Source organism: Fusarium subglutinans, assembly GCF_013396075.1.
Source record: "Fusarium subglutinans strain NRRL 66333 chromosome Unknown NRRL66333_c0000062, whole genome shotgun sequence".
Classification (NCBI taxonomy): Eukaryota; Fungi; Ascomycota; class Sordariomycetes; order Hypocreales; family Nectriaceae; genus Fusarium; species Fusarium subglutinans.
This window is the reverse complement of record NW_023502125.1, coordinates 111276-138168: the sequence shown is the minus strand read 5'-3', so window position 1 is coordinate 138168 and position 26893 is coordinate 111276. Positions and strand designations below refer to the sequence as shown.

At 49.0% G+C, this 26893-nt stretch overlaps 8 protein-coding genes across 8 annotated transcripts; 5 read left to right on the top strand and 3 right to left on the bottom strand.

Annotated features, from left to right (window-relative positions):
• Positions 1–944: 944 nt before the first annotated feature.
• FSUBG_6148 (uncharacterized protein) lies at positions 945–1460 on the bottom strand (the record flags this gene model as incomplete). Its single annotated transcript, XM_036684317.1, has 1 exon — positions 945–1460. The coding sequence occupies one exon, from the start codon at positions 1458–1460 to the stop codon at positions 945–947; it is 516 nt and encodes a 171-aa protein (XP_036538348.1).
• Positions 1461–3532: 2072 nt separating this feature from the next.
• On the top strand, positions 3533–4081 carry FSUBG_6147 (uncharacterized protein; the record flags this gene model as incomplete). Its single annotated transcript, XM_036684316.1, has 1 exon — positions 3533–4081. The coding sequence occupies one exon, from the start codon at positions 3533–3535 to the stop codon at positions 4079–4081; it is 549 nt and encodes a 182-aa protein (XP_036538347.1).
• Positions 4082–7711: 3630 nt separating this feature from the next.
• Positions 7712–8017, top strand: FSUBG_6146 (FK506-binding 2; the record flags this gene model as incomplete). The annotated part of the gene is made up of 1 exon (XM_036684315.1): positions 7712–8017. One exon carries the CDS (start codon positions 7712–7714, stop codon positions 8015–8017), a length of 306 nt encoding a protein of 101 aa, XP_036538346.1.
• Positions 8018–18637: 10620 nt separating this feature from the next.
• FSUBG_6145 (uncharacterized protein) lies at positions 18638–20114 on the top strand (the record flags this gene model as incomplete). Its single annotated transcript, XM_036684314.1, has 3 exons — positions 18638–18806; positions 18888–19502; positions 19672–20114. The coding sequence occupies 3 exons, from the start codon at positions 18638–18640 to the stop codon at positions 20112–20114; spliced, it is 1227 nt and encodes a 408-aa protein (XP_036538345.1).
• Positions 20115–21909: 1795 nt separating this feature from the next.
• Positions 21910–22554, top strand: FSUBG_6144 (uncharacterized protein; the record flags this gene model as incomplete). The annotated part of the gene is made up of 3 exons (XM_036684313.1): positions 21910–22197; positions 22247–22327; positions 22378–22554. The coding sequence occupies 3 exons, from the start codon at positions 21910–21912 to the stop codon at positions 22552–22554; spliced, it is 546 nt and encodes a 181-aa protein (XP_036538344.1).
• Positions 22555–22613: 59 nt separating this feature from the next.
• FSUBG_6143 (uncharacterized protein) lies at positions 22614–23422 on the bottom strand (the record flags this gene model as incomplete). The annotated part of the gene is made up of 3 exons (XM_036684312.1): positions 22614–23068; positions 23124–23349; positions 23399–23422. 3 exons carry the CDS (start codon positions 23420–23422, stop codon positions 22614–22616), a joined length of 705 nt encoding a protein of 234 aa, XP_036538343.1.
• A 239-nt stretch (positions 23423–23661) lies between these two features.
• FSUBG_6142 (uncharacterized protein) lies at positions 23662–24702 on the top strand (the record flags this gene model as incomplete). The annotated part of the gene is made up of 3 exons (XM_036684311.1): positions 23662–23905; positions 23963–24112; positions 24170–24702. The coding sequence occupies 3 exons, from the start codon at positions 23662–23664 to the stop codon at positions 24700–24702; spliced, it is 927 nt and encodes a 308-aa protein (XP_036538342.1).
• A 340-nt stretch (positions 24703–25042) lies between these two features.
• FSUBG_6141 (uncharacterized protein) lies at positions 25043–26817 on the bottom strand (the record flags this gene model as incomplete). Its single annotated transcript, XM_036684310.1, has 4 exons — positions 25043–25553; positions 25611–25685; positions 25858–26078; positions 26719–26817. The coding sequence occupies 4 exons, from the start codon at positions 26815–26817 to the stop codon at positions 25043–25045; spliced, it is 906 nt and encodes a 301-aa protein (XP_036538341.1).
• Positions 26818–26893: the final 76 nt, after the last annotated feature.

The window sequence follows — 26893 nt, the reverse complement described above, 5'->3', positions numbered from 1 at the left end:
GTCTGTATGTATAACCGCAATAACTTGAAAACATTGGGGGCTCGTTGTGTAGCTAGGACGATGTAGCGATAAGCTAGACGCTGTGTTGTATACCGTCTCGAGTTTATGGCTTGTTTGGGTAAAGAGGTCCAGTATCTTGAGATAACAATTGATGTCAGTACTGATGAATAGCGGGAATAATAAACTCACACTTGCACCACGGAATCAGACTTGGCCCTTGAAGCTTCGATCTGTAATTGTACGATAGAGCATGAAGGCCGTCTCGTGACCTAGGCCTCTGTATTGTTTTTGGAGCACAAGATATAGATCATGTGATATGGATCGCGGCCGGCCGTCCATTTCGATCTTTGGGAATAAGGTTGTGGGTAGTTTAAAGAGGCTTCAGCCTCCAGCGCACAAACGTAAAGAACACCAATAAACACATACGGGCAAGATACTCATTACCCTTGCTGTTGCCTAGGATTTCGATCTTTGAGTCTTTTCAAGTGTCATGGATGTAAAATGCGCCGCGATATCTCGACCCGAGGGAACTGGTTTGAGAAGTCAACATCAGCTAATGGGTTCAATAGTTGAGATCCTGTAAGGACATCGCGTCAATCACCAGCTCTGCAATAAAGATGAGTTGGGTGCTTGTCTTGTTATCTGGCTGTGCCGGTACTGATCTCTTTGACTCTCAGTAGTATGGCAATGACCTCGATGTTAGATTCTACGTACTAGTAGTCTCCACGGCATCGAGAGGAACGTGTCAAGTCAAAGAAGGAGAAAAGAGAGAAAGTTGTCCTACGGGCACTACAGAGATCTTTTAGACGTCCATGTTATCCCAGGGTGAGGCTCTTCATATAAGATCCCTTCACATTGAGGGGATGTGTGGGAGCGAATATGAGGTATGAAAACAAGTAGTGATGAACAATGGGTTGCAATCCTCAGCCTCGGTCTCAACGAGTTCAATCCCGGGCTTGCTCGTCATCCTCAAGCCGTGTTGGCGCATCGTCCACTTCCATAACCACCTGCTTCTTCCGGATTGCTTGCCGACAGCACAGAATATCATCAACGTTATTGTCGGCAATAATATCCAGAAACAACTCCTGCCGGTGAACACTCCACTCTGTAATCCCATCAACTCCCAAATATGACAGGTTCTTGAGGCCGCCAATGATAGCCGCCTTGTCCTCAAGCTTTGCCAAAGCCTTCTGTTGCAGTTTAACAGCGTTGAGGGCATCGGATCGCTTCGATTCCTCTTTCTCTAGCGGACGAATCTTGTCGCTAAGCTCTGGAAGACGGGCTTCAATCGTCGGTTTCTCTCCATCAAGTACAGAAATCGCATCTCGGTGTTTTCGGTGTTCTCGGCGTATTACCTTTCGCTTTTCGCGCTTGATTGCGTTTTGGCGGTCACGTTTGTTCTTTGCGATGCTCTTGTGCTTTTCCTCGGCATTATCGCGCTCGGAGGTAGCATTCCGCATTGCGGTCCAGGCACGATAATGGTCCAGGCTTGCCGTACTGTCCTGATTGGCACGGGCTTGCCTTCTGACTCGTTCGTCTTCGCCTTGTTGTATCTCGTATAGCGAGTAAAGAAGCTCGTTACATCGTAGAGTGGTCGTTTAGCCTAGGGTTGGTGCGGTTTGAACAACGTCGTCGGGCTCGTCTGCTGAATGATCCAGGCCTAGGGTTCTGTAGGGTTTTCGCACTTAGTCCTAAGCATGGCCTATCCGGCTGGTCAGTTTCTCGAATCACTAGGACAATATTTCTATGTTATAGCACATACCCTGCGTTATGCGAATGGGTACTCGCCTCGCTGCCTGCCAACAGGTGTGTGCGCTGAACGGAGTGGAGGCATTGGAACAGACGTGATCAATGTGGTGTTTCTTGGTCCCGTGGGAAACCTTGAGGAGTTTAAGTGATATGAAGGGCTTAGAAGTTCAGGCTGAATAACGAGTCAACAGGCTCACGGCGATCTGAAGTGTTCAAGAGTTTAAAGTGGTGAAGATCGATCCGATGGAGTAGACTTGGCCAGTATCTAATTTTGAAGTTATGTAGGGGGCCTTGTTAGCTCTACATGTAAGTCGCTGCCACCACCAACTATATCTCGAGCTCTCCATTCGTTCTCTTCAACTTGCGTAGTCGTGGATGCATGCATGATATTGGCGGGCCAAACAGCGCAGTGCCACTACAAAAAAGCCCAATCCTAACAGATCTAAACGACTCGGCTCTTTCTTCGCCGTGCCCAAGGCCACTCGTCAAGATCATTATGGTTACGTACACAGCCAAGGGTCTGTCTGTAGTCCCTGCGATTTAGGTATTTCCAATAATCACCAATCTTGACCGATCCCCTGCTCACCTGTCGAAATGAACCGTCCTTGCAGCGCAATGATCAATAGACGCGTGAAACTGCAGGTCACTCTGTCTCGTGTGCGTTATCACAGCGCTCATTTGGCCCCTCGCCGACCGATGACTTCCGAAAGGACTCCCTCCCCCGCCCTGATTTGAGCCTACGGCCAAGCTCGAGATAATGCTTACAACACGCTCGACTTTCTGGAGGGGTCACTCAAGAGGAACACAATTCCATGGCTTGACCCGCTACTAACCTTTGTTCTTTGGCGTTCCGTCCAAGCATTCTTCGGCTTTGATCATGCTCCGTTGTAAACATCGCTTGTAGTATCAACAAGGGTTATACCACTAGCCTGTTGTCGGCCACCAACTAGACCGATTTCACATCTGAATCGTGTAAGACGATTGGCTGATCTCTGACTACGTCCCTGTCTTGTAGTGGAGGGTCACCTAAAGTTGGCGATGAGGCTTGATGATTTCTTAAGCCAACCTGACTCGATTCTGCGACATAGAAAGCGTTGGGATTCACGATAGAGCAGCGGCTGCTGTACTCAAGTGTACAGTGTCATTTCTAGGCCATATTGGCAGCCTGATCTTCATAGTCTTCCCGCGGTGTTGGCCTGCTCCTCTGCCAGATCAATTGATGATCCGAGAGTTCAAGCGTTTTACCCACCACTACTCTGTCCCGAAGGAGGTCACAAATCCAGATTGCCAGAGCTCCTTACGGCTCTCGGCAAAAGTTGGAACTTTGCTCACCTTAATAATTCCGTCAGCCTCTGGTAAAAGAAAGAAACAAGTCAGCGCAGCTACTGAAACGTGGCCCGGTGTTTCCTTGTCTACACGCCATCAAAGATTGCAGCCGTGCAGAGCAAACATCCCGTATCCCGTTTGAATAGCCTTTGGCCTCTAATTTTACTAACATGGCCCTTCTGTGGTTACCCGCATTAGCACTGGATGTTTGAACATTCACTCTTAGCCCCATTTTTGACACAGGATACACGTCGTCTCTGCAACTCGTCATGACAGGCAGGTATCCGAGACACAATTTTATGGATCTGCATTCTCACCATTTGTTGTCAATAGGCAGCAATCTCATCCTCTTGAGAATTAGGGCTTCGGTGTTTTTGACTTTTGACATCTTCATCAACACCTGCCAATGCGACTCACTCAACAAGTTCCTCAATCAGATCGCACGCCACAAGTCATCATGTCCAAGCTCTCGGCTGAAGAGTATGAGCTTAGAGCCCTTAATGCTCAGATTCAAACCACTCTCTACAACATTAATCCGTCTTCACGATTCGCAACACTCCTTCAAGAGGCGATGGTCACCATACGACGTCATCAAGAGTCACGCGCCTGCCGAAGCTCCGAAGGATTGATGTGCGAGGGAGCTGAGGATGATTCGCTCATCGCCACGTCAAGCAGTACCGATGCAGACTCTGATCAGGTCTCTCTTTCTCTCGCATCTACTAGTTCCGACGAACCTGAGGGAGAAGAGGTGACTGCAGATGCGGCGAGTTCAGTGCTTGGGACGCACTTAGACCCGGCCCCGACCGCCCAAGAGTCTGCCGCCATTAACGAATATCCCACTGCTGCCGAAACACGAGTCGAGGCTTGGCCGGACGAGACCACTTCTACATCTTCTGATACTTCAAGCGAGGAGGCGGACAGTAAGAAGCGCAACTTTGATGATGATGATAGCGACGACGACGATGACAACAGATTCACCCCACTGGGGAAGCGAGTCAAGTCTTGAGTATACGACGCATCTTCTGCTGCTCTGTCTTGGTGGTAAAGGGAAATTGTACCTCAGTGCTCGAGTCTATCGCACAGTGGAAGATCCGTTAGCTGTAGCAACAAGGGCAATGGTTCATGAGGTCCCTCAAGCAGACGCGGAACGGTACATTGACGGGGCTGAGCAGATACATGTTGAAGAATCAGGGTGTCGGCATAGGGATTCCATATGTAGAACATGAATTGATTGAGTGTTATCAATCTGCGTGCTCAAATTGAATCAATATTACCAGATCTCAACGCTCCGTTCTCTGTACAAACACCCACTGGGAAATGATGTTGGGTTAAAGTTGGAGGTGTTTACAGCCACTACAGACATCCATTCAACCTGCTCTAACCAGATCATGCTCCAAAGAGCACATTTAGGTACTCACGATTTGTTTTCTGAGGCGAAATAAGGTTCAGGAAGAGATAGGTAGCATTTGCTTTCCAAGATCAGGATGTCTTACAGTCCCCAATGTCATGGGAAATTCGGACCTGACGCTCTCACCGTGCATTCCGTGCTGGAGAATGTGCAGGGTGCAGTATCTCGATTCGGTAGCGTTGGCCCCGGCTTAAAATCAGCGTGGCCTGCGAAGGCAGTGCTAAAATGAAGTTTAACGAGTTCAATACTGATCAAGCTCGACGGTTTGAAGGGTCTCATGGGAGAAGGCCCATTGGAGCTATTTAGAGACACTAAAACAGTTAATAGTAGTAGAGAAGTGTATGTCATTTATTCCGCTCTATAGACGAGTAGTGAATCTGACTACGCTGCTACCGCAAAGGAAACTTGCGAGCTTTCCATCGCTGTTCATATATCACCACTATCCTGGTCCACCTTCAAGTCCCCGGTCGTAACTCGCGCAGTCACACTACTAAATTACTTTTATAGGTGTCCCCCAGACTTAATACTGATCCATCAGCATCAGGGTCTTCAGTATCGCGCAAATGTCTCGGCCTCGGCGTTGTCAGACACCTTTGCATATGAGACGCGACATCCAACATTCGGCTTCCCTCTCTTCGTCTACATTCCCGAACGATCGTTCCCTACATTCCATTCTCAACAATCTAACCAGAGAAACGAGTATTGCTCTTTACTCTACAACGTATCAAGCCAGATCTTCTCCATACTCTCGTTCCTTTCTGGTCCGAACTTGAACAATCGAATCCGCAGACACAGCAAACAAGACCATAACGAGCGCGATGGCCAAGCCTCGTCATATTACGGTCTAGATAGCTGTTGTTACTGAGCAAGATGTCATGAAACTGTGCGGAAATGGGAAACGCATCGACAGACTCTCTATGTCTCGTCAACTTCACTCCAGCGCATCTTGGTGCGTAATAAGGAAACTTTTACATCTAAGGGCTCCATAAGAGAGTTGTTCCCGGCAAATTTGCGTGCCCGCTCATGGATGCAAAGCCATCCGCCATAAGTCTCGGTTGTCAAGCATGAGAGAGCACCAAGGCCCTCCCGACTTCTCATAAGCCACGGCCGCAGCCGCCACGACCGACGACAAGCTCAAAGCACTATGGCTAGCATTAAGTGGCAAGCTTTTTCTTTAGTGCACCCTGAACTAAGGATCTCCATGTTAGCAACTGGGTTGGGAGGCTTGGTACCGTAATTATACATAGTGTGGCAATGACATTACCGCCAACAGTCGCAAATCACTCGGGAACGACTATCTTCCAGCACCGATGGTATCACGCCCAGTCAGGTCAAAGTATATTGGCGAGGGCCTGATGATTGTGACGGAGCTCTATTTCAGGAGTGATTGTAGTACAACCTCTTGACAGAGATTGTGATTCGCAAGGCCTACTTCAAGATCACTGCGTCGTTCTTCCTCCACCGTATCGCGGGACCCCCGTATCCTTGCTTTCGTGAAAGACATAGCATTGTCAGATATGTCGGGATAAACACTGATTGATAAAATGACTAAAGAATGTGACGGCCATGATTCACGGCGTCAAAACAAATGCTACACAGACCCAAGGGCCAGGCCAAGTTCAGGACATCAGTCTTTCTTGTGTCGACAGAGTGCTTGCACCCGCAACCATACAAGCGCCTGACAACGATATGCTGGACGAACTCCGACTCCTCACCAGAATGAAGCGAAAATACTAGAACGCCCGCACTGGCTTCGTCCATGATATTGCAGATAGATCGCCACAGGACAATATTCGCTGAGGCTCATCAAGCGAAGACAGAACGCGGCGGGGAGTGTAGTAGACTGGCATAGCAACCCAGGACGAACCTAAAGATGACATGAGAGAGGGGAATGAGAGCGATGACAAAAGGCATAAGAGAAGTCAGATACGGGGTAGAACAAAGACGCAGCGAACCTCCAAGACTGCTCGACCCGAGTTCAGGATCCTGCATATTTACATTGGGCCCTTCTTCACTTTCAAGAGTGGCCTGCAGATAGTAATGCTCACATCGACACTTTGTTATGTCTCACGTTCGCATCAAGTGAGGATCTCTGGTTTGAGACGCACCGATATCATTCTGTCGCCACCGATTCGAGAGCTCAGGCGACAGATTCTCGGTATAGCGCGAATTGGCATCCGGCTGTACAGTCTGAAAAGTTGTGGTTAGGATGGCTTCGGACCATCCAAGACACTCCCCTCTCCTCGATGAGCAAGGGCTGACAAAGCGAGGTATAATTGTACGGGATACCTCGGATCAGAGCCTAGGATATGCTTCATTTGCCGTCAACGCAAGAGTTGCGTGATGGTGTCACGGAGCTTGACCCACATTCAACTGCAATCGCATCTTGCCAAAAGAATCCACCAACTTATGTCGAAGTAGTTATGAAGCTCCGAGGCCACCGCGAACGATGCATTCCTCAGCTGCTATCGGGACCGTTTGAGTCCTGCAAATAGACACCACGGAGTCCCCTGAGAACATCGTGCTCTGAATTGTAAGTCGGCGATTTCTATCACACAGACCATTAAGCATTGATCTGAGAGCTTCCTACAGAGAATCCCCCTCAAACTCTACTAGCCGCGTATATTCGACACCTGCGTTGAAGGTAGGGCTACCTAGAAAGCGGAACATCATACAGTTGAACCGAGTACGAAGTGTGGCTTGGTCCAGCGAGATCAAGTGCGATATGGAAGAGAAGAAGAGCACCGACGTCAAGAAAGGTAGTGGTGTCAACTGGTGTCAACTGATGCACAGAGATGTTGAGAAAGCTAGATGTTGACTTAAAAGATATATAATTGTTCTTGTTAGTGGCTTCGATGTGCATAATGAACATCGCAGCGAGCTCATCTCGGTCCTTTATGCCTAGCAGTGAATGGACTAGGTTCTGGCATCTCAACTCATTGTCGCGACGAGCCTCTCTGTCGAGCTCACGGGTCAGATTCGGTGATTACATAGGAAGCCTGGTCGCGTATCACCTCACTCTATGGACTCAGAAGCGCATCAAATCAAGTGCTACCCCTTCGATGCTGATGCACCCTTTCAAATACCAGCCTCAGCCTAACTCTGCCCTAAGTACAATTTAGACAGCATTATATCATTACCTCAGATTTGGCTGTCTGCTCGCCGAATGCCTTCGTCCTCAAACCGAGTACAGCGATCTTCCAACCCGCATCTATCCTGACTGCCACCATGAAGACCGCCCTCTTCCTCTCTGTCGATGGCTCAGCTGCCGTTGGAATCATCGCCGAGGATTTTAAGATTGAGAGTACTCTTCTCGTTATCTGCGGCGGCACAGAGAAGGGAAACGGGGATCGGATGTACTACCGGGATACCCTCAAGGACTTGGGCAAGCAATTCTCCGAATCAGCTCATCGATTCGTCAATGCGCCCTGGTATCCTTATTGTAAAGGACCCAGGCTACCTCCGATAGGATGTCACTGGATGCATCTATTCGGAGCTTCTCTTAAACTACACGAGTCGGCAATGATGCTTTGAATTGGACTAGGTGCATCTCAAAATGGACAGTAGTGATGTCCTTGGTGATTCTGAGGCAAATTGCGGCAATACCACAAGAAGCCGGCCTTAAACTAACTATTTCTATGCTCTTACCCACGGGAAGTATGCAACGGTGCTAGTTTGGCTTAATATATATAGTTTGACCGACAGTCAGGGCCACCAACCTAGCACTCTTAGCTCTGGGCTAAACATATACTAACTTGGGCATGCAAGATCTTAACTGTCGTCTTGAATGAGTGAGAAGACCTCTGTTTTCCATATAACCACTACGGACAGACCTAGCGCTTGCTGAATCAAAATCGGCAAAGAGGACGACATGCTTCAATTCCCAGCCCTGCGACTGTAGCCAACTTACTTCATGCGACTTTATCACTTCTCGGCTACGGCTCGGCTCGCTCTCCAGCCACTCCCGCATTCCCGAGGTTAAGATCGAGATAATACTCTCAAATTCATCCGGCAGCCTATTTTTGAGTTGAGTTTGTCGTGGTCTGGTACTCAGTTAATTACGCAGGTCGATCCTTGCAGGTTCAAAGAAGAGGTAGTATCCAAAGGCCATAGAAACAGACCCAGCCCCGGGGGAGCATGGCACCGCCCAGAACGACTTCCGACATCTCGGTTAGGCCATCAGAACGATCGAGACCCTACGGCAGACGGAGAAATTTGAAGAGAACACTTATCCTTGGCAATTGAGACGGTCAAGTTATCACAATCGTCGGAGCTGCAGTGGCGTTGGTGATTGCTTCGGGTACTGACGTAAGAATCTTAACGCTGGACACGAGGGCGGGAAATAGCATCAAGTCTGTGAGCAATGTTAATGTGTCAGCAAAAGCTTTATACTCTACTCCTGCGAGAGACTGCATGGCTTGCCTTTAGTGGCAATCGGCAACTAGATGCACACTTCAATGGCGCTACCTACTTCCAACGGGCAGCAAGCATCTTCAAACACGGCCACCAAGAAACAGTCCAACCAACACAAACTCCATAAGACTCGATCAGTCGTATCTATTTCGGGTCAACTACTCAAGACGGGTTAAGTGTAATAACGACCTCTAATGTCAATCCACTCGGAGAGTTCATATCCTCTGCCAAACCGGGATCATAGTGCAGGAATTCAGGACGGGTTGTTAATAATCACTTATGATCTCAGTAGGTTCGATGCTTGTGGCAATGAGTAAATGAAGAAGAATTGGAATGCAATAATTATGAGTTCATGGTTCAATTTGCAAGCACACTAAAGAGGTATTTCCTTAGTGTTGGGTAGTGTCTGACGTAGTGCCCACTAAGCTTACACTCTGTAACGTTAGTGAGGTTAATAATTACCAATTTGGGAAATCGAAAAGATAATCTGAGTATCGTGAATGGTCCGATCTGAGATTGAGTCTCTCGCTAATCTGTTCTTGAGCGGGTCTGTAAGTTCACTATCTTTTGAAGGATGAATATCTCATGATCATGGCAATTACCACGCCGCCTGTTCATGATTGTATCACTTGGATCTCAGTTATAAGTTCTCAGTGGTGATGGAAACTACCAGTCGCATGTTAGCTGCAAGCGACGTCTCGTTCCAGGTCCCTCGCCATGGAGGTACCGCGATGGATCACTGGACTAGACAAAGAGGTAAAACCATGTCGTTATTACATGCATTATTGTTGGTTACAATGGAGGCCAGCTTGGACGCGAACACTAATCACTCCTGTCTATATCCTAGTATTTACAGGGCGTACTTGAAAGAGAATAAATAGAACTATGACAGTGGCGATGCACTGTAGTGCAATGGCTAACCGAGGATGACACTAGACATGTTTAAAGAGACGACCATACAAATAGCAAAAGATATCCCGAAAGAAGCAGGCTCCCTGAGAAGCACATACTTCAGCACTTCGTCAAAAAAGGCTCAGAAGATGGTGTTGAAGACGAGCTGTCTCTGTATCGGACAGCGAGAGCACGACTGTCTCGATTGGCAACCAATGATGCTCAGTCTTCGCCTTGAACATCGCTAACTTTGCCTAGCGTCCTGCTCGTCCAGCTTTTTGTTACCGTCGCTCTATCCTTATCGAAGCCCTCGATCTCGTCTCGTGTACACTTGGACTTGAGTTTCCCAGCACCTATGTGAAATTCGCGCTTGGTGGATTATTAGGCCAATTGTTATTCCAAGGACAATACTTAGATGGTGTGGTTCGAAGTATGCGTAGCTTGTCAAAGCTCGGAAGATAGCACCAGGGACTTACCAAAGAGAAATACACGTTGGGTATAGTTCTTCCTTCATCTTCAAGGGTCAATAGAACACAGCCCATCTAGATAGATCTACTATCGAGGACAACGACCAACATGATGAGCCATCCACGGTAGCTCGAAATCCCTCTCCTTCCCACCAAGCCAATGGCTCGATACTCTTGAACGAGGATGAGGAAATAACTCGAGGTTACTCTCGACGTATTACAAGTCTGGAGCTGTAATGCGTCTCTGAAGTGTTTACCCTCTCCTATTCGCAACCGAAGGCGATTGCTAGGGCGCCATCCAACCAACAAGGCCGACGGCAGTGTGGCCGGGAAGCTGTTAAAGATAGTATGCAGATTCTCTCCCCCAAGGTCCCTTAAGGGAGCTCGAGAGGACACACGGAGAGAAGACAGCGCAAGACGCAGCTTCCAGATATCATGGATTGAGGTGGAAGCATTCGATCGGGTCATTCGCGAGGTCACTGAGAGTCCCAGGGTGCAGATTGAGTTACGGTGCGCGCGTTCTTTGCGCTCTCCTTGTTCGTTGATGGCGAGCTTCTTGAGCTACTTCTCGCTGCTCCTCCCATTTCTCTTTATTATTCTTTCGTTAATGTAAATTCGACCGGAGGTTGTTGTTGGAACTATCCATAGTGGCTACTATGGTAGCTGGAGGATCGTGTCGTTGATGATCGAGGGCGGGTCAAGGGGAAGATGTCGCAACCAAGACGTGACGCTGCTAATGACGCCATTGATCGATTCCTTCTCGTTCGCGAGTGTGCTGTGCCGCGCTCGGTGACAGGTAAGGCGCTGCTTGAACGGCGGAGGTAGTTGAGGACGTCGGTTTTGGGGCAGCCTCGTCGTGTTCCCTCGCGGTGTCGACATGCATAGCCTGCGTTAGCCAATCATCGGGAGATTCAAACGCTCTTGATGGAAACGGAGGCAAGATGAAGTACAGAGTTCTCAGCAGGCGATAGGGCATTAAGAATCGATTCTAATGCGAGCTTCAGCTAAATTAGCGACAATAAACATGAACTGGTGCCTTGGTAAGAACGCGGGTGCGACGTTGACGCGCGTGGCCAGGCCAAAACATGGCCCCAGCGTTATTTAATTTTCCGTGAAAAGTTGACGTTCTTGCCTAAACAGGGTAACCAACAGAGAGGCATCTGTGCAAACATGGCTATTTTGTAAAAGGCAATTCTTTATTTAATCCACAAAGGTCCTGAAAGCAATAGTATAGGTAGTTGTATGGGGTCAAGAACTTGACGCTTTTGCCTTCAGACTCGCACTCCCCGTGGGGGGAGGAATGGGCAATATTGAGCTTCAATGATCGACCGCCATTCACGGAACCACGACCACAAATAAGCCATAAACAACTAGAACAAGGCCATTTCCTAAGATTTGTCGACAATGTATTGTCAACGGATACTCTTTAGTTAACAGCGTCTCTCCAATGCCCGTGTTTCATTCTTATAAGCCATGACCTACCTTCTTCCTGCCAGAGTGACTACCATGCTCGTCGCTGAACGAAGACCTTTCTTTGTTGGCTCTTTCATTGTTTGTCGTCAATCCTCTTAACAGCGACTCCTCAGTAGGGCTGGATGATGGGCCATGAGATCTAGACGACGATATAACCCTTGCCTCGACCGCGAATGGGTATGAGTGCCGATCGCGTAATCCGTATCATACTTATAGAAACATCGCAGTCTACTTGCCACCATAGGAAAGCAAGAAGCTGGCGCTGATATAGACGGAATTCCTTCATCCAGAGACAAATACCCATTGTGTTTACCCCTTCTATTGACTGCCATCTGTAATGAAAGACGCGCGCTGGGCTGTAGAAGCCGAACGAGTCGGGAGTCCATGGTTGGTAGTGCTCTGGCGGCATCTGTGCTGAATTTCTTCGACAATCGCATGATTTGGTATCTACATCAGTCACGTTATTGCCGCGGCGGGATTTACGAGGCGTGATCTATACATCCGTCGCCGTGCAAGAGAGCGCCACGTCGTTCGGTAAGCTTGTTTGGGAGCGCCTCAACGCTGTTGAACAAACTGCCTAATTCACGACTCGATGGTGAGTTAGATCTTGGGGCGATCCGCTCTATGCTCTTTGTAAGTTGTGGTTGATATTGAACTCGTTCGAGAAACCAGGCTCGTTACTGTACTGAACACTCGAGGCGAAGTGCGAGGGGTCTTCGGTATCAATTTGGCTGCGCTTGCTACTGTGCTCGAATAGCGGATCAACAGGATTGTATATGGCATAACTAGAAGGAAGCTTAAAGTGAGAAGCGACAAGCGAATCCGACCAGTCTGTGCGAAATGGATATGTCGGTTGTGATATCTTGCTCTAGCTTCCTTGGACCATCGCCTTGCTAAGGTCGATCAGGGAAGCGCGCCATCCTCAGCGGTGGTATGTAGAAGAATTCAAGCTTCGAGTGCAGTCAGCAACGTCGTGTACAAAACGCTGGTAAATTCCTTCTGTTGTATTCGCGACAGTTTTAAGGAATTTACATGGCGATCTGTCCTTAGAGTGCCTGTGTCGAAGTGTCGATAGATAGAGTCCAATCCCTAAAGCACGTAAGGAAATGGTAAATCAATCACTCGCCCTGACTGCGTCGGAAGATTAATGCAGGGACTTACAGCAGTACAAGGTGGCACTCACAGGACCGTAAGCCTGGTCATCCGTGCACATCCAAGGTCTTCACCCTAGAATATATTTACAGTAGAGTCCAGGTCACCGAACATTAGTAGTAGATCACCTTCTTGTAGGATATTCTCGTATTTATTTGCTACTACTTTGTCCCGGCAGACATGCAAGACCATTCGTAGAGAGGACTGATCTGTGGTGGATGTACCTTGGATGGGAATATGCGGCTGAAGCTCCTTCATGAAGCCACCAGCTGCCTCGGCTGGCTCGCTTTCGCAGGACCCTTTGCTCTAGTCTTCTAAGTTTGCAGTTAGCGCGTATCAGTGAACACCCGCCGTGCCTCGGTACTACAGATAGGGTCTTTTCAACCTGGGGACTACCATTTGGTCCTGAGATATCGGTTACATTATGCTATTCTCTCAGCCTTTCTCTCATAGTTCCCATTCTTGGTCTCCAGGTTAGACATCCTAACCAACAAGCTTTTAGCGATCTCTTAGCCTACAGCGTTAATAGCTTCTATTTAGCCGCGTCATCTACAGACAATTGCAACCTGCAAGGTTTTACGAAGTTGCTACAGGCGTTGGAATTGTTGACTACGTAAGGGGTTCATATGATCCCGCTGGCTATAAGACTACACTTTACGCAAGCTTCGAAACCAAGTTCGCTCGGAGCCTAACGAGGGCGACAGCAATATCGCTAACAACACCTGCATCGAACTACACTCTAGCGTGAGCTAATATGACGACTTATCTGGCTACGCCCGCCCTAAAGAAAAGAGGACATAGATACTCTCTAATTCCGCATGGCTTTTGCCCTCAACCGGTTTCAACACTACCTGCTGTCCGACTTTGACGAAGGAGACCTGACTTTAAGGAGTGTAATCCGCCGCACTTTCTCTTTAGCCACGCGGTGGCCGGTAACAAGTCGTGTACAGTAGGAGTGGGCTTCACCAAATGCTTCGACCGCGTTTATAGTGGTGACACCGCCAATTGCTTGAAGAATAGCATCATCAATGATACCATCGACGTATACTAAGACGTCGATTGCGGCTCTGGAGGGGAGGTTCGCTAGCATGCCTAGCACTCGGCTTACCACCGTCGCCGCCATTCGAAAGAACCCGGAGGTTCAAGCGATAATGCATGGCGGTAATTCCCTCCTTTTCATGAGAACTTCTTCCTTCAGTAATGCCCGGTCGTTTTGTTGTCGATGGCGTTGCAGGACGGCTGTATCTTAGGACGAGATTCCAAGAGCTTAGAGAAGATTAATCTGTTATTTGGGCTGCTCTTTGGACAAGACGTATCTCAGCATGAACATTTAGGATCTGGCCTTTGGATAATGAGATCTCACTCATAAGTAACGCTATAGGCCTGGAACCCGCGATGCCAACAGGAATAAGCGGATACACATGCAGTAATGGAGTTAACAGCTGATCAGAGGAATCTAGATATGTAGCGGGGGCACAGAAACCGCCAAGATACAGTAAATAACCCTAAGAATGATGTCGCGAGTTCCCCCAGTGTTACTAAAATGGAAGCATTGTTGGCGGCACTATCATCCTTCTACTTGACATTTACAACGCAGAAGTTTTATGTCAGAACTAACCAAGCTTTCTTCCGGTGTCTGAGGTAAATAAAGGTATTGTCAGGCGAGTCCCAAGGGGTAAGGCCGGCCGGGAACCAAGGTGACCGATATTAGTAACAAGGGATGGGCAGGAAGTTCAGCTTCCCGTACTGCCAGAAGTCATTAAACATACAGCCGCGTAATGCAGTTTATTAAATTCAAGGCCTTCAGGGCTGCTTAAGGCTGTGCTGGTGATGTTTTTGAGCAAAGCTGGTGAAGGAGAATAATAACAGAGGACTTAGCTTCTGCTACATTATGCTCTGTTCTTAGCCTATAGATTTGGCTCAATAAGAAGAAGCCATATTATAACAGCTAGTAGAGCAAAGCTCAGCGAACCCGCGTCGGGGACGTTGGTCAATGGTAGAAATAGCGGTTACTTGATCCCAATGCAACATCATCAGGTAAAAGAATTGGCCAAGCTACTGGGAAGCTGACCAAAATGCAGAAATGGCAACTAATGGATTCTTCCCGAGCGAACCACCGAGTTTGCTGGAACGACACCTCCACGGTCCATCCGGAAGCAGTTCACGAAGAAGGGCAACAAGGCTCCTACTCTGATAACCTGGCAAGTTGGCGCAGCTGCATATTCTCGCCCTTCGCTTGCTCATCTATGCTGCAAGCATTGCTTGTCTTGCCAACCTGTCTGAACCTTCGTTGTGCAGTACTCTCTTCGCAATTGAAGCTGTGATACAAATGGCCGTGGGCTTGTTACACTCCTGCGCATGATGAGATTGATTCTTCGAGGTACCGGAGCTACCCATGGCAAGAATAAGATGTATTTGAGAAGCGCTGTGCCTCTGCGGCATCGACAAGGAGGGGGGACACCATACCAGCATCGCGAAGGTGGTAATAGTTGTAGAGGCCATTTGATATCTCGGTGGAGAAGTCGTAAACCTGTTGAAAGGGTTTGATGGGACAGCGAATCTGTTGCCTGGATCTTGGTCATGATATCGATCGGATGATGGGAATGTCAACTTACCGCCACCATCGGTTTGTCGACGGCCTCCTTCTGCACACCATTCTTGACCTTGTCCTACTTCACCTCTATATTCTTTTCCGTCCTCTCAATGTCATCCGCCAGACTGCTCATCTTGTATCCGTATCGCTCGGTCACCGCCAACGCGGTCAAACTCAACTAGTAAATTTCGTAGTTTCCCACCAGGTCTTAGCATCTCTCTTAAGTTGCCATGCTAAAGTCCATCGTGATAGCGTTCTGTCGAAGTTCTTTGTTTTCTTTTTTCTGTACATCGTGGTATCTCGAGACCATGACTGCGATCTTGCCGCTAAAACCTTGATCAGCTTGAGCATCTTGTCATTAGCAACGTCGGTTTCTAGTTGGTAGTGGCGGGCTGGTCGTTGAGAAGCATGCTCAGCAATGGCTATTGTGGTGAGACAAGCTCCAATACCTGGAAAAGAAAGGTCAAGCTTGTTATCGGTCGCGGGACCATGACATCTTAGTGCATGACATCGCTGATAGCATCTAGTATCTCTTTTGGTAGCTCGGATGCCTACGCGGATCGGGCGGCGGAAAACGGACAGATAGCTTCTAGCACCCTATTCGATGTCATTTTGTGTGGCGCAAGAGTTTATATGGCTGCGATCGTGGCCAAGACTTCGGAGGTTCCTCTGGTCCTCAGTTGGAGGTTCAGCTAGTTATCGGGTCTTGCAGTCTCTGCTGCTCTTCGTCTACGACGTTTGGACCCGCGGATCCCTCAATGGGACTAAGAATAATGGGTCGCTAGTCATGTAAATGCACCACAGGCCTTAAGAGCTATTGCGATATATCGAGAGCTCAAGGTTGATGAGTACGCGCGTTATTTGGTGGAAACGCCGGTTTGAGGACCAGGCTGTTGCTCTCGCCATCTGGGTCTACATGAGAGCGGCGGCTCCCGATCAACGTCCGGAGATCTCGAGGGCTGCATGTCTTCAATGTGATAATGTCAGCACAAGAATGGAACGTGTGGAATCGCTGGGCTGAATGAACTGTTTGAAGCCTGTTGAAGAATGCCATACTTGTCGATATAGAGCTTGTTGAGCAACCCAAATAGTTCGGCGGATCTGACCAAGCTTTTGCCAACCGAGCGTCGAGCAAAGCGCAAGGGAGATCGGGTTTGCAGGCAGGCGACTGACCTGTATTCCAAAAGAATCGACGAGTGCCCTTCTGTGATCCACGTCCCTTGCAGAAATGGATGCAACGCGCTCACCAATCGTTCCAGATGTCGTTCTAGCCATTGATCACCCGTAAGGCTGGCACGGCACCTCGACTCTTCACAGTCATTTGCACGTAGTGAATTGAACAACGATGTACTCTTGAGCGACGGAGCTGAGGTGTGCTTTGTTGGAAGCCTTGGCAATCGTACGCTGATCTGCTTCGTGTCGAGAATTATTGTCTTGGGGTTTCCGGTGTTGTTTGCGAGAGCGTAAAGTCGTAACTTGCACAGGAGGCAAGGTGATGAGTTTCATGGTGTGGATAAAGATGCGCGCTAACAAGAGCCTTCATGCCGGTATAATCTCAATGCCGTTTCACAACTCTGTCATATGAGGTCATGCCTAACGCTTACGGATAACTTATCAGCAGAGCCTCATAAGCTTGTGCAATGTAGGGTGAGACAAACGGTGGGTGTGAGGAAGTACAGCGAACGCCTCGGTGGGAGATCAGCGATTTTTGGTGTAAGCCATTCCGCTGTTTTTCCCTTACCCCAAGGGCTTAGTGTATAGGTCCACCATCTCCCCTTAGCTTAACCTCGCTACGATCCTTTTACCTGTTTCGGATCGACAGTTTCTTCTCATTGGGTCACTCTCAGAGATCGATCTTACTATTGACTTAGTGAAGTGACGCAGCCAATGTCATGTAATCGCAAAAGTGCTAGACCATGTAGTGTTCTCCAGGGGTATCTATACTCAATTAGACAGCTCGTCCACTACGGACCGCAGTACGTTTTTATTGCACGCCTGAGGAAGGCCGCTTGACAAATTGCTTTTTCGGCCTCCGTTACGTGACTGCGTAAAGGTACACCCTTGCCAGCAACGTGCCGCGGCTCTTTTCCTTGACAGATTAGCGGGAGGAGAAGCTGTGAACTCCGGTTATAGATGCTTCTTTAATTGTAAGACCGGACAGAGCAGGCTACCGGCTTGGGAAAAACAGGAAACCATCGTCGCCTTCGCTGTGTGATTGATGGAGAGAAACGGCCGATGTGCCTTGAAGCACCAATGTCAGTAATTGGCCATCATCTAACGCGATCCTTCAAGTCTAGGGTAGTCGTACGTTGCGCTCTTGTTTTAAGATGTCACCTGAAGAACGGCCTTTGTACATATTCCCCTTGTTGCTCTCAGATTCGTTATTCTCTCTAACCAATGTATTTTGGTTAATTGACCTTAACTATAATACTTTGCGATTAATTCAACTGATCTTGCTTTCTCCTGGAAATAGGAATTTGCCTTGGGGAACTGTGGAGTATCATTGTGAATGTCTGTCTACTGTGACCAGGTGAGCTTCAGTGGACGTGGAAAACGATACAGACAGAATACAAAGCACTACTACAGTTATTGAATAACCTTTCTCTTTTCTTATTTGTCTTCATTGGCGCCCCTTTTGAACAAATAATCACCTGTTTCTCTATTCTTATGCTCCTCCAATGCCCAAGGAGGGGCCCTCCGATTTTGGCCTAGTGGATCTTTGACACAACGGTATCATCAGCCACAATGGCAAAGAACAGCCACAGAAAGTGGCTTGTCTGGAACGAAAACTTAGTACCTCGATCCTAAAGGATAAAAAGACTTAGGTAATTTAGTCTAAGATTACGATACCTTTACTAACTTTAGGAGAGCTTTTCTAAGGTTAGGATACCTTTGCTGAGTTTATTACAACATTATATCCAGGTCTGACATTTTCTTGCTCTCTGGGACTTACTTCCCTGGCTTGGCTGCCCTGCCAACGGCTCGCGATAAGATAAGGTGAATTTGAGCCCCACCAACGCGCAACGCGATGCAACTGAATCGCTGACAGGGCCGACTGAAGTGAATTGCGAATTGCATCATCGGCACCCCACCCACCAAAGCTGCAAATAATCCTACAACTTCCTCCCTCTCTCTCTTCTCTTCTTTGCATCTTCGGCCTCTACAATGGAGCCTGCCGACCAAACAACACCCTCCTCTTCTTCTTCCTCCTCCTCTTCCTCCTCCTCATTCGTGCCTTACGTCCACTCGCCGTCCTCCCCCAAGTCCACGGCCACATCCAGCCGCAAGGTGTCGCCGCCCGAGCTCAAGCTGGAGGGCTATGAGCATATTGTCCGTATGTGTTTGTTGGTGTTATTAACCATTGTGCCCTGGGGGCTGAAGCCTCTTTTAATGTCCCAGACTAATCTTATCACAGAGCTCAAGCAGTGCGAGATCAAACAATCCCCCGCGCCCGAGCCCACCGCGCAAACCCAAACTGGAGCCAGCCGTCTCCCAGAAGCTCTCGCTGACTTCAAGCGCAAGGCCGATGCTGGTGAAGCTGGTGCCTGGACCATCCTCCCACTAAGCAACGAGGACCACACCAACTACCTTGAGCAAATCGAAGCCGCGTTTCGACGATTCGACTACGATCCTACAAGAGGCTGCATAGCTATCCGAATGCCTGGACTAGTACACGAGTCCTTTATTTGCGAGTTCAATCTCCACCTGCGTACACGACTGATTAGCCTGGGACTTGAACATCAGAACACAGTTACTGGGGACTTCTTGAACAAGATCCGCGGCTACGGTTCTGCTGACATGGGATTGAACCCAAGCTTATCGAAGATGCCAAAGCAGAACATGGAAAATGCGAAAAAGCTTACGCGCTCCCCAGATGCTCAATTTGCGCTTAAGGATGCAGGTCTATCTGGTGTCGTCGTCGAAGTAGCATACTCCCAGGATGGCAAGAAGCTGCGCGGGCTGGCCAGGGATTACATTATTCGCTCGCGTGGAAAGGTCAAGGCTGTTATTGGCTTTGATCTAAACCGGGGTAACACGCCGTCAACAATTTCGGTCTAGAAGATTCGGAAGACTCGAAGCGATGAAGGCCGACTCAAGTTGACAGCTGAACCAGTGGTGCATCAAACCGCAAGTTCCCTCCCCCCCGTCACCCTCCCGCGAGACATGACCTAACTAGGTATTCTAGATTTTCCGCACAGGTGAAAAGACTCCAGCTGATGGCGAGCTAACACTACATCTTCACGACTTTGCCGAGGATAAACGCTGTGAAGGCGTCGATGACTTGTGCATCTCGATCCCGTACAGTGAACTCTCTACTATCTTGGGCTCGGCCGAGGGAAGAGCCGCACTGATAAAAAGTGACTTGTTGGACGAGGACGAGGACGAGAGTTTTGACTTGTCGCCGACGTCATCCAAATCCGAAGAAGATCTATATCCGGAGGAAGATGTGCATCCTGAGGAAGATCCGAAGGATGTGGACTACGATCCGGACAAGAGTGACTCAGGCTCTGAAGAGACCAGTTTCACATCTCACGTCAAGAAGCGGCCTGCCGCCAGAGCAGATCTCGCCGAGGGGCAAGGACCCAAGCGACTTGCTACCCTACCAACCGTCGATGGACCGGCCCCCAACGATAAAGAATAAAGACAGAACAGATGCCTACCGACCTTTTGTTCTTGAACAATCATTTTGTGTATCAACGGCAATTTGGTCTAGTTGTTTGGATGTAATGGTTTTGTTCAATGATTGATAAAGGCTGGGAATGTTTGGCGGATGTTGATCCTCAATGACAAAGACTTAGGTAACTTGGTATAAGCTTAGAATAGCTTTGATGAGTTTAGGACACCTTTGATGGCTTTAGGATACCTTTGATAGGTTTAGGGTACCTTTTACTGAGTTTATTTTGACATCCTGTATCAAGATTTGGTGTTTTCTTGCTCTCCGAGGGGAGGGTAACCTGACATGGCATACTCCGTAAGTCATCCAAAGGCCACAACAGCCGAGCTCGACTTTGGCGATCCAGGTGCAACTCACTCCTCCATTTACCTGACATTTGTATCGCATGGTATAAATACATCAATTGCAGCAAATCCAGTGTAATCACAGCCCTGTGACATTGCATCCGACGACTGGCTCGAGAACAAGTTGAGATGACAAGGCTCAGCATCAGAAACTTCATGGTCTTGCCAGTTTGGCTAACATGAGAGCTGCGGCATGTTTCGGACCCATTGTGACTTGGCCTTAATTATCACAGAAAATTGCTGTTAATAACCACCTCCGATAGAGGCGATGTTGCGCGTTGCTCTCGGTCTTGGGCATGATCTGTAAAAGTCTGTGTCATCAGGTGGCTGCCTCAAGGCTCCTTCAATGCCGTGACTGAGACACCAAGGCTTGCAACGCACGTTGAATCATCCGAACCGAGACAAACGGGCGCTTTTGAAATCATCGCCTGATGATGCACATCAGTCACATTCCGATTTTCTTTACCTGGTCCTGTATTCTTGTGGTGACAGCGCTAATGCGCCCACTAATTCAGCCCTGTGGGTACGGTAAGTTTTAGGCGGCTTTACGCGCGATCGGAATAATGCCCAACACTTCTAGAGCTTGAGCAAGCTGCTGCTGTCGCGGCATTGAATGAAGCTGGGATAGCGCTTATTGTGTATCATTCAAAAGATGGAACACGTGGTTCTTGAATTGCGATCAAAATAAATCACCTTGTGAGGTCACCCGCAAGAACCAGGCTTGTTTATCTTGCATGGTGTCGCTTGTTCATCACGTTTGCCCATATTCGTGGCTGGACAGGGCACTCACTGCCTACGCCTTCACCACCGACATCTTTTGTGACAAGAACATGTTCGCAATGATTTGGTGGCTTTTATGTGACATGTCGCATGAGTCTTGTATTCCAGCGTTAACGCAGCCCACCACGTACCGGCAGGACAGCAAACTTCGCGAGGTCCGTGTGAAGATCTGTTTGATTGCGGAAACAAAGGTAAAGTCTTCAACAAGAGTGCACTGCTTTGCAAGCAAACATACGTCTAATACGTAGAGACCATGTGATGACAAGGAAATCCTGAGATATTGAGGCACCTATGACTTCCTCCATTAACTGTGTCCCCGTGCATGTTATTGCTGCTGGTGACTGAACGAAAACAAGGGGGAGTCATACCAAAAGCGCAAGAGTGAATTGTCGTGGGTTTCATGCCGCAATGGAAGAGAAAAACCCCGTATCTTCATTGTCTGTGGTAGTCAATTATCGTCATTCCTCGAAGGGTAATTGTAAGATGGCTGGAGCTCTAGATGTAGCCAAACACCAACGTTTAGCAGTGAATGACCAAGCCTCAAGGCATCAACAACAGCTCCATGTTATAAATATTCGGTCTTATCCAAATGCAATCCTGTTACTTCCATCATACCATCATCCACCGACCCCAACAAGATGGATGCCCGAAACACCGACCGGAGACTCCGCGCTCGACAGTTTCAGAGATTTTACCACCACAAACCACCACTGCAGAACAGAGATCTAATCACAGACGCTATTCTAAAAAAGGCAAACTATTATGAACCAAACTATAACCTCTCTCAATGCGCGCCCGGTGAAGTGGAATTTGAACCAAAATGGACCGAGAATAGAGCTAGCTTACGCTCTACAGTCAACACAAGTTTCTGGAAAGAGGCGTTTAATGCCCCTGAAGAGGAAGAGGCGTCTGAAACTAGCATGGCTGTAAGTTAATCTTGTCCGACTGCATTGGAAATGCTAACGGAAAGCGCAGAGCGCCGCTTCAACATCGGAGGACCAAAATTCGCTGTCTATTGCCCTTGATGGGCCCGAGCTGCCTGACACTACCGCCACTGTAGGTTCATCGCATCTAACTGTCTTTAAATACGCTAATGGAGCATGCAGAGTGACCTGACCCAGACAAAGACCATGAAGTATTTGAGATCCGTCCTGGATACACTGGGAACGGATGGCATGCCAGGCGGCTGGGGAGAGGAAGAAGAATTCCTTTTCACCAACAAACAGGTTGCTAGATATCTGCGATGGACCAAGAAGGAAGGCGAAGGACCTGGAAAGGAATAGCGAGAGAAACGATAGGAGTTATGCATATGTAGGGAAACAAGCTGTCGTAATAGACTATCTTACTTGCGGCCCATAATCACTGGGAAGGGAACAACACTTCGCAGCAGATCCTCCCAAACCTTTCCCGGAAAAGGATAACGAACATCGTTTCCAAGACCAAACAGCTCTCGGTAAGCATCGTCGAGCTCCTCTTCAGTCTCCCTCATCTCCCCCACCAACTCACGCCTCTTGTCAAATAACTCATCCAGGATGCCCATCAACCCCCCCACGTCACCATCACAGACCTCATCCTCTATCAAGATACGGTATATCCGAAGAATCGTCACGTTCCACTCAATAAGCCTCTGAGTCCCTTCGTCGATCTTGGCGCGGTGCATTTCAACCGTGGTCATGAAGTTGTCGCCGGCGTTGGAGATGGACTCGGACGCTTGGATAGCCTGTGCTGCGCTTGTCGTACGAGTCGAAGCAGATGCCAGCGTCTTGGAGTTCCTTGTGGCGCCGTTGCACCCACGATCTAACCTGCGAACGTCAGTTTCACCGACTTCAGAGCAAACCGTGCTGTCGAGTACTTGCCTTGTGAGGGACGATGTTCTCGAACTCAGCTGAGTGGGAAGAACCGTCTTCCTGCTTTAGATATAGAGACCGCTCGATCTTGGGCCAGCCTGTAGTGCTGAACCAACATGGCTGGGCATGTTCTCGAATGAGATGCTGTGTTGCTGCCTTTTTGCATCCCGGGCAGAGCGTGAAGTTGACACCGGGGCGTCTGAACTTGTCTAGTGGCTGATTGCAAGCCGTCTGTTTGTATGCCTTAGCATCGAATGGTCTACAAGTGGGGGCTGCCTACCTCTGCATCGTTGGTTATTCCCATCGCTATTTTTGAGTGATGTTCGAATGAGAAATTTGTTTGACACGAGTATTATGTTTGGCTTTGGGGCAACATCTAACCCCCAATGAGGCCCTGTTCTAGTTGTGTAACCTTGACCCATGTGTAACATGAACTTCGGGCATCTTCCTCAGGCAGCTCTTAGAAAACTACAATAACCACATCATACTGTCTCCAGTTTCTTCTTCTGAAACATCACGAAAATTCACGATTCAACGAACAAAATGGGCGACCGACGCCCTTTGGAATACAACCTAGATGAACCCCTCGAGGAACTCTCCGAAAGGAGGCGACGGAGCATACAAGAGCACTTAGGCTCCATCAGCGAAGCCGGGACTGCCAGGACTGGCAGTAGTCTAAGAACCGCCGACATCGACTTGGACCGCCTCAGTGAACATGGAAGGCATATCCTGGCAGCGAGAATGAACATGACGAGGAACGACTGGGACAAGAGCGAGTTCTTGGCGAGTAAGTCTTCTTCAGGTCCACAAGAACAGACATCAAATACTGACATAGATACTCTAGGCACTGTCAACGGAGGCTCCGTTACGCACAGCCATAAGGCAAGCCAGGTTGGCTTCGGCAACCTGAGAAGCAGCCCACAGACACAGCGCGCTCCAGCGGTTCCAGCATTGACTACTCGTGTTCAGAAGGTCCCGAGAAACTTGGGTGGTGGTAGGTCTTCAACAGATACACGAGAAAGGAGACAAGACACTAACATGAACACTCTAGGCCCCCTCGCGGGCGGCTTTGCGCCAGCTTCCAAGGCTCCCACCGCGACCGGTGCCTTTGTACCTGCCACTAAGCCGCCCAGTGCGACAAGTGCATTTGCCCCTGCTTCTACTACTCGCATCGGCGGTTTTGCACCCAGTACCTATAAACCCATTGCTACCGGCGCCTTTGTTCCACCTCCTACGGCACCAACTGGCATCAGCAGTTTTGTAGCTCCCCCCAAAGCACCCACTGCGACCGGCGGTCCTGTACCTGGCAGCAGGGCACCTACTGTCATCAGCGCAACAACGACGGTAGTTCGTGATCCGAGTGTGAACCAGGGGCTCACCACGACTATCCCCTCCCCAAAGCGTGTCAGAGATGCCTCGCAGCTTGGGACTGGCTCCTTGGCGCAGACGGAGGAACAGTTTAGGGAGCTCATTGATGAGATGGCGGCACTTCAGCAGAACATGTCTCTTAACGAACAAAAACAGCGGTGGCTGTTTTTTAACCTTCAGAAGCAACGGAAGGGGACTGGCGAGAAATATGACTAGGGAGGATACAGTGATGGCCAGCTCGTAGTTAGCCAGTGAGATTTCGTTTCCACGAGCTGATGTACAAGCGATGTTATATCATATCATGTACACGATAATGGAACTGCGTGCCTGAGATTCCCTATATACCCCATGAGACATCAGTGAAGTCGCGGGGTGGCAGCCTTAGACTTGGGGCTATTCATTTCGGCGTGGACCAAGATAAACAACCAACATACATCCCATTCCTTTGAGACAGCATAACTCTTAGCACCAATGAGCCATTGACCTCCAAAACCGGCCAACCACCGACTCCGAAGCATACCTTTCTACAATTACCTCCCCCAATCAACATCCTTTATCACGCCCTGCCCGCCCTTTTCTCTCTCCTCCTGTACCGCTTATACTTTGCAAAGTTCTCAGGGGTCAGTAGTTCCTCCACATCATGGTCCGTCTGCAGGACATAGCCATCATTTCGCCAACCTTGGAAAGGCTTGAATTCGTCCGAGGCAAAAGATAGTAATTCTTCTTCCTCTTTCCATGCCGCTTGTTCGTGTTGCGAGATGGAGTGGCCCGCGGGGTGAGGTCTGATTCCTTCGCCCTCACGCTGGTTACGACGAACGTCCCAAGGCGGAGCCGCGAATTTACGACGGGGTGATGGTTGTGAGTCTTCGTATAGCTCAAGTATTGGATCGAATTGATCACTTAGAAAAGATTGATCCTCCAAGCCCGGGGGCCAACTCCTCGCATACGCGTGGTGATATTGGGCCTCAGGGCGGTCATGAGGCAAAGGTTCGCTCGAATGAGCCACGTCCGTTCCTGTATCCTGCCATGGGTTGGTTTCCTGCGGGATGGTCACCGTAGGCGCGGATCTTGGCGATGACTAGTCAGATGTTAGAACAGGATCCTCCGCCGCCTGGCTGACTTACAGGGCGCGAGGGGCGTGAGTGGTGAGTGACCAGGTTGACTTTCTCTTCGACAGGGGAATGTTCTTCCTGTGTCCCCTGCTCGCCATGTCAGCCGCAACCAAGTCATAATGAAGCATGGGAGCATACGTCTTCATTAACTGCCATAGCCAACAGATCCAGTGCCATACGAAGAGACGTCCAAGATGAAGCCGAACAGAAATTACTCACGCTATCAAGTCCATCCTCTCTACTCTACTTCTCTACCCACCGGATCTCGCCCTCTTCACACGCTTCCAGAGCAAATATCGGCTGGAGCTTAGCAGCACGAGCTAGGTCTGCAGGTTTGATGCAGTCTTTTTGTGGGTTTTCTCCCTCTGCGTGGTAGTACCGTTGTATTTGTCGCGCGCAAAGCCGCATGTCACCAGCCACCATGTTGTTATCGACTTTCAAGGCGAGTTCATTGAGCGGAGAAGAAGGCTTTTTTTGCGGCTGGGGTCTCGTCATATGTGTGGTAAGTGTCCCCTCTGGGGGGTTATCAACACATGAGAATCGCTGACAGCAAAATCCGCCGATCTGCCACCAAGCTGAATCTCATGTTTTTGGTAACCCTCTGTGCCCTATACCGCGTTTTGAGTCCTACGTAGGGTGGTGCCATATCAGCAGCATTACAGTCTGCCTGCCTGTACAACTCTGTAGTCTGACTGGATGACAAGGGTCTGGTTACACAATTCGGGGGTGACCCCGGGGCTTTCCGTTGTATCTCTTTTAGTCCGAAATCATTGGTTCTGCAGCTTAGGTGTGTCTATGTAGAACGGAGGGCGGATAGTGTATAATCACACAAACTTTGACGAGGGCGTGTTGCACTATGGATGCTGTAGATGCCGTCCTCACGGAGACCATACCTATTCGAGGCAGGCCAACTTCTCAGCTAGCCACTATTGTAACATCTTCAATCTGTTCACCCTCATCACCACTCCACAATAGTTCCAGCCTCCTTCTAGCTTTCCCATCCACACATGTCCTTCAATACGTTCGACCGCCCACGAATCTTCGTCCAAACCTGCCTATCGTATACACCCCGAGTAGAGTCATTCGTCAAAATTCCCGCGGTGCGAATCCAGATCTTTACCTGACGGGTTTCCACCTCAAGATTGCCTTCTATCTTGGCGATTGCGGCGTCCCACGCTTTGGCACCGATGTTCTTGTCTCCTTTCTTGGGCTCATCCATGTCGAGGACACTGTACAGGGACGGAGGGCTGGTGGAGCCTGGCGACTCTTCCCTGATGAGGTCATATACTTCACAG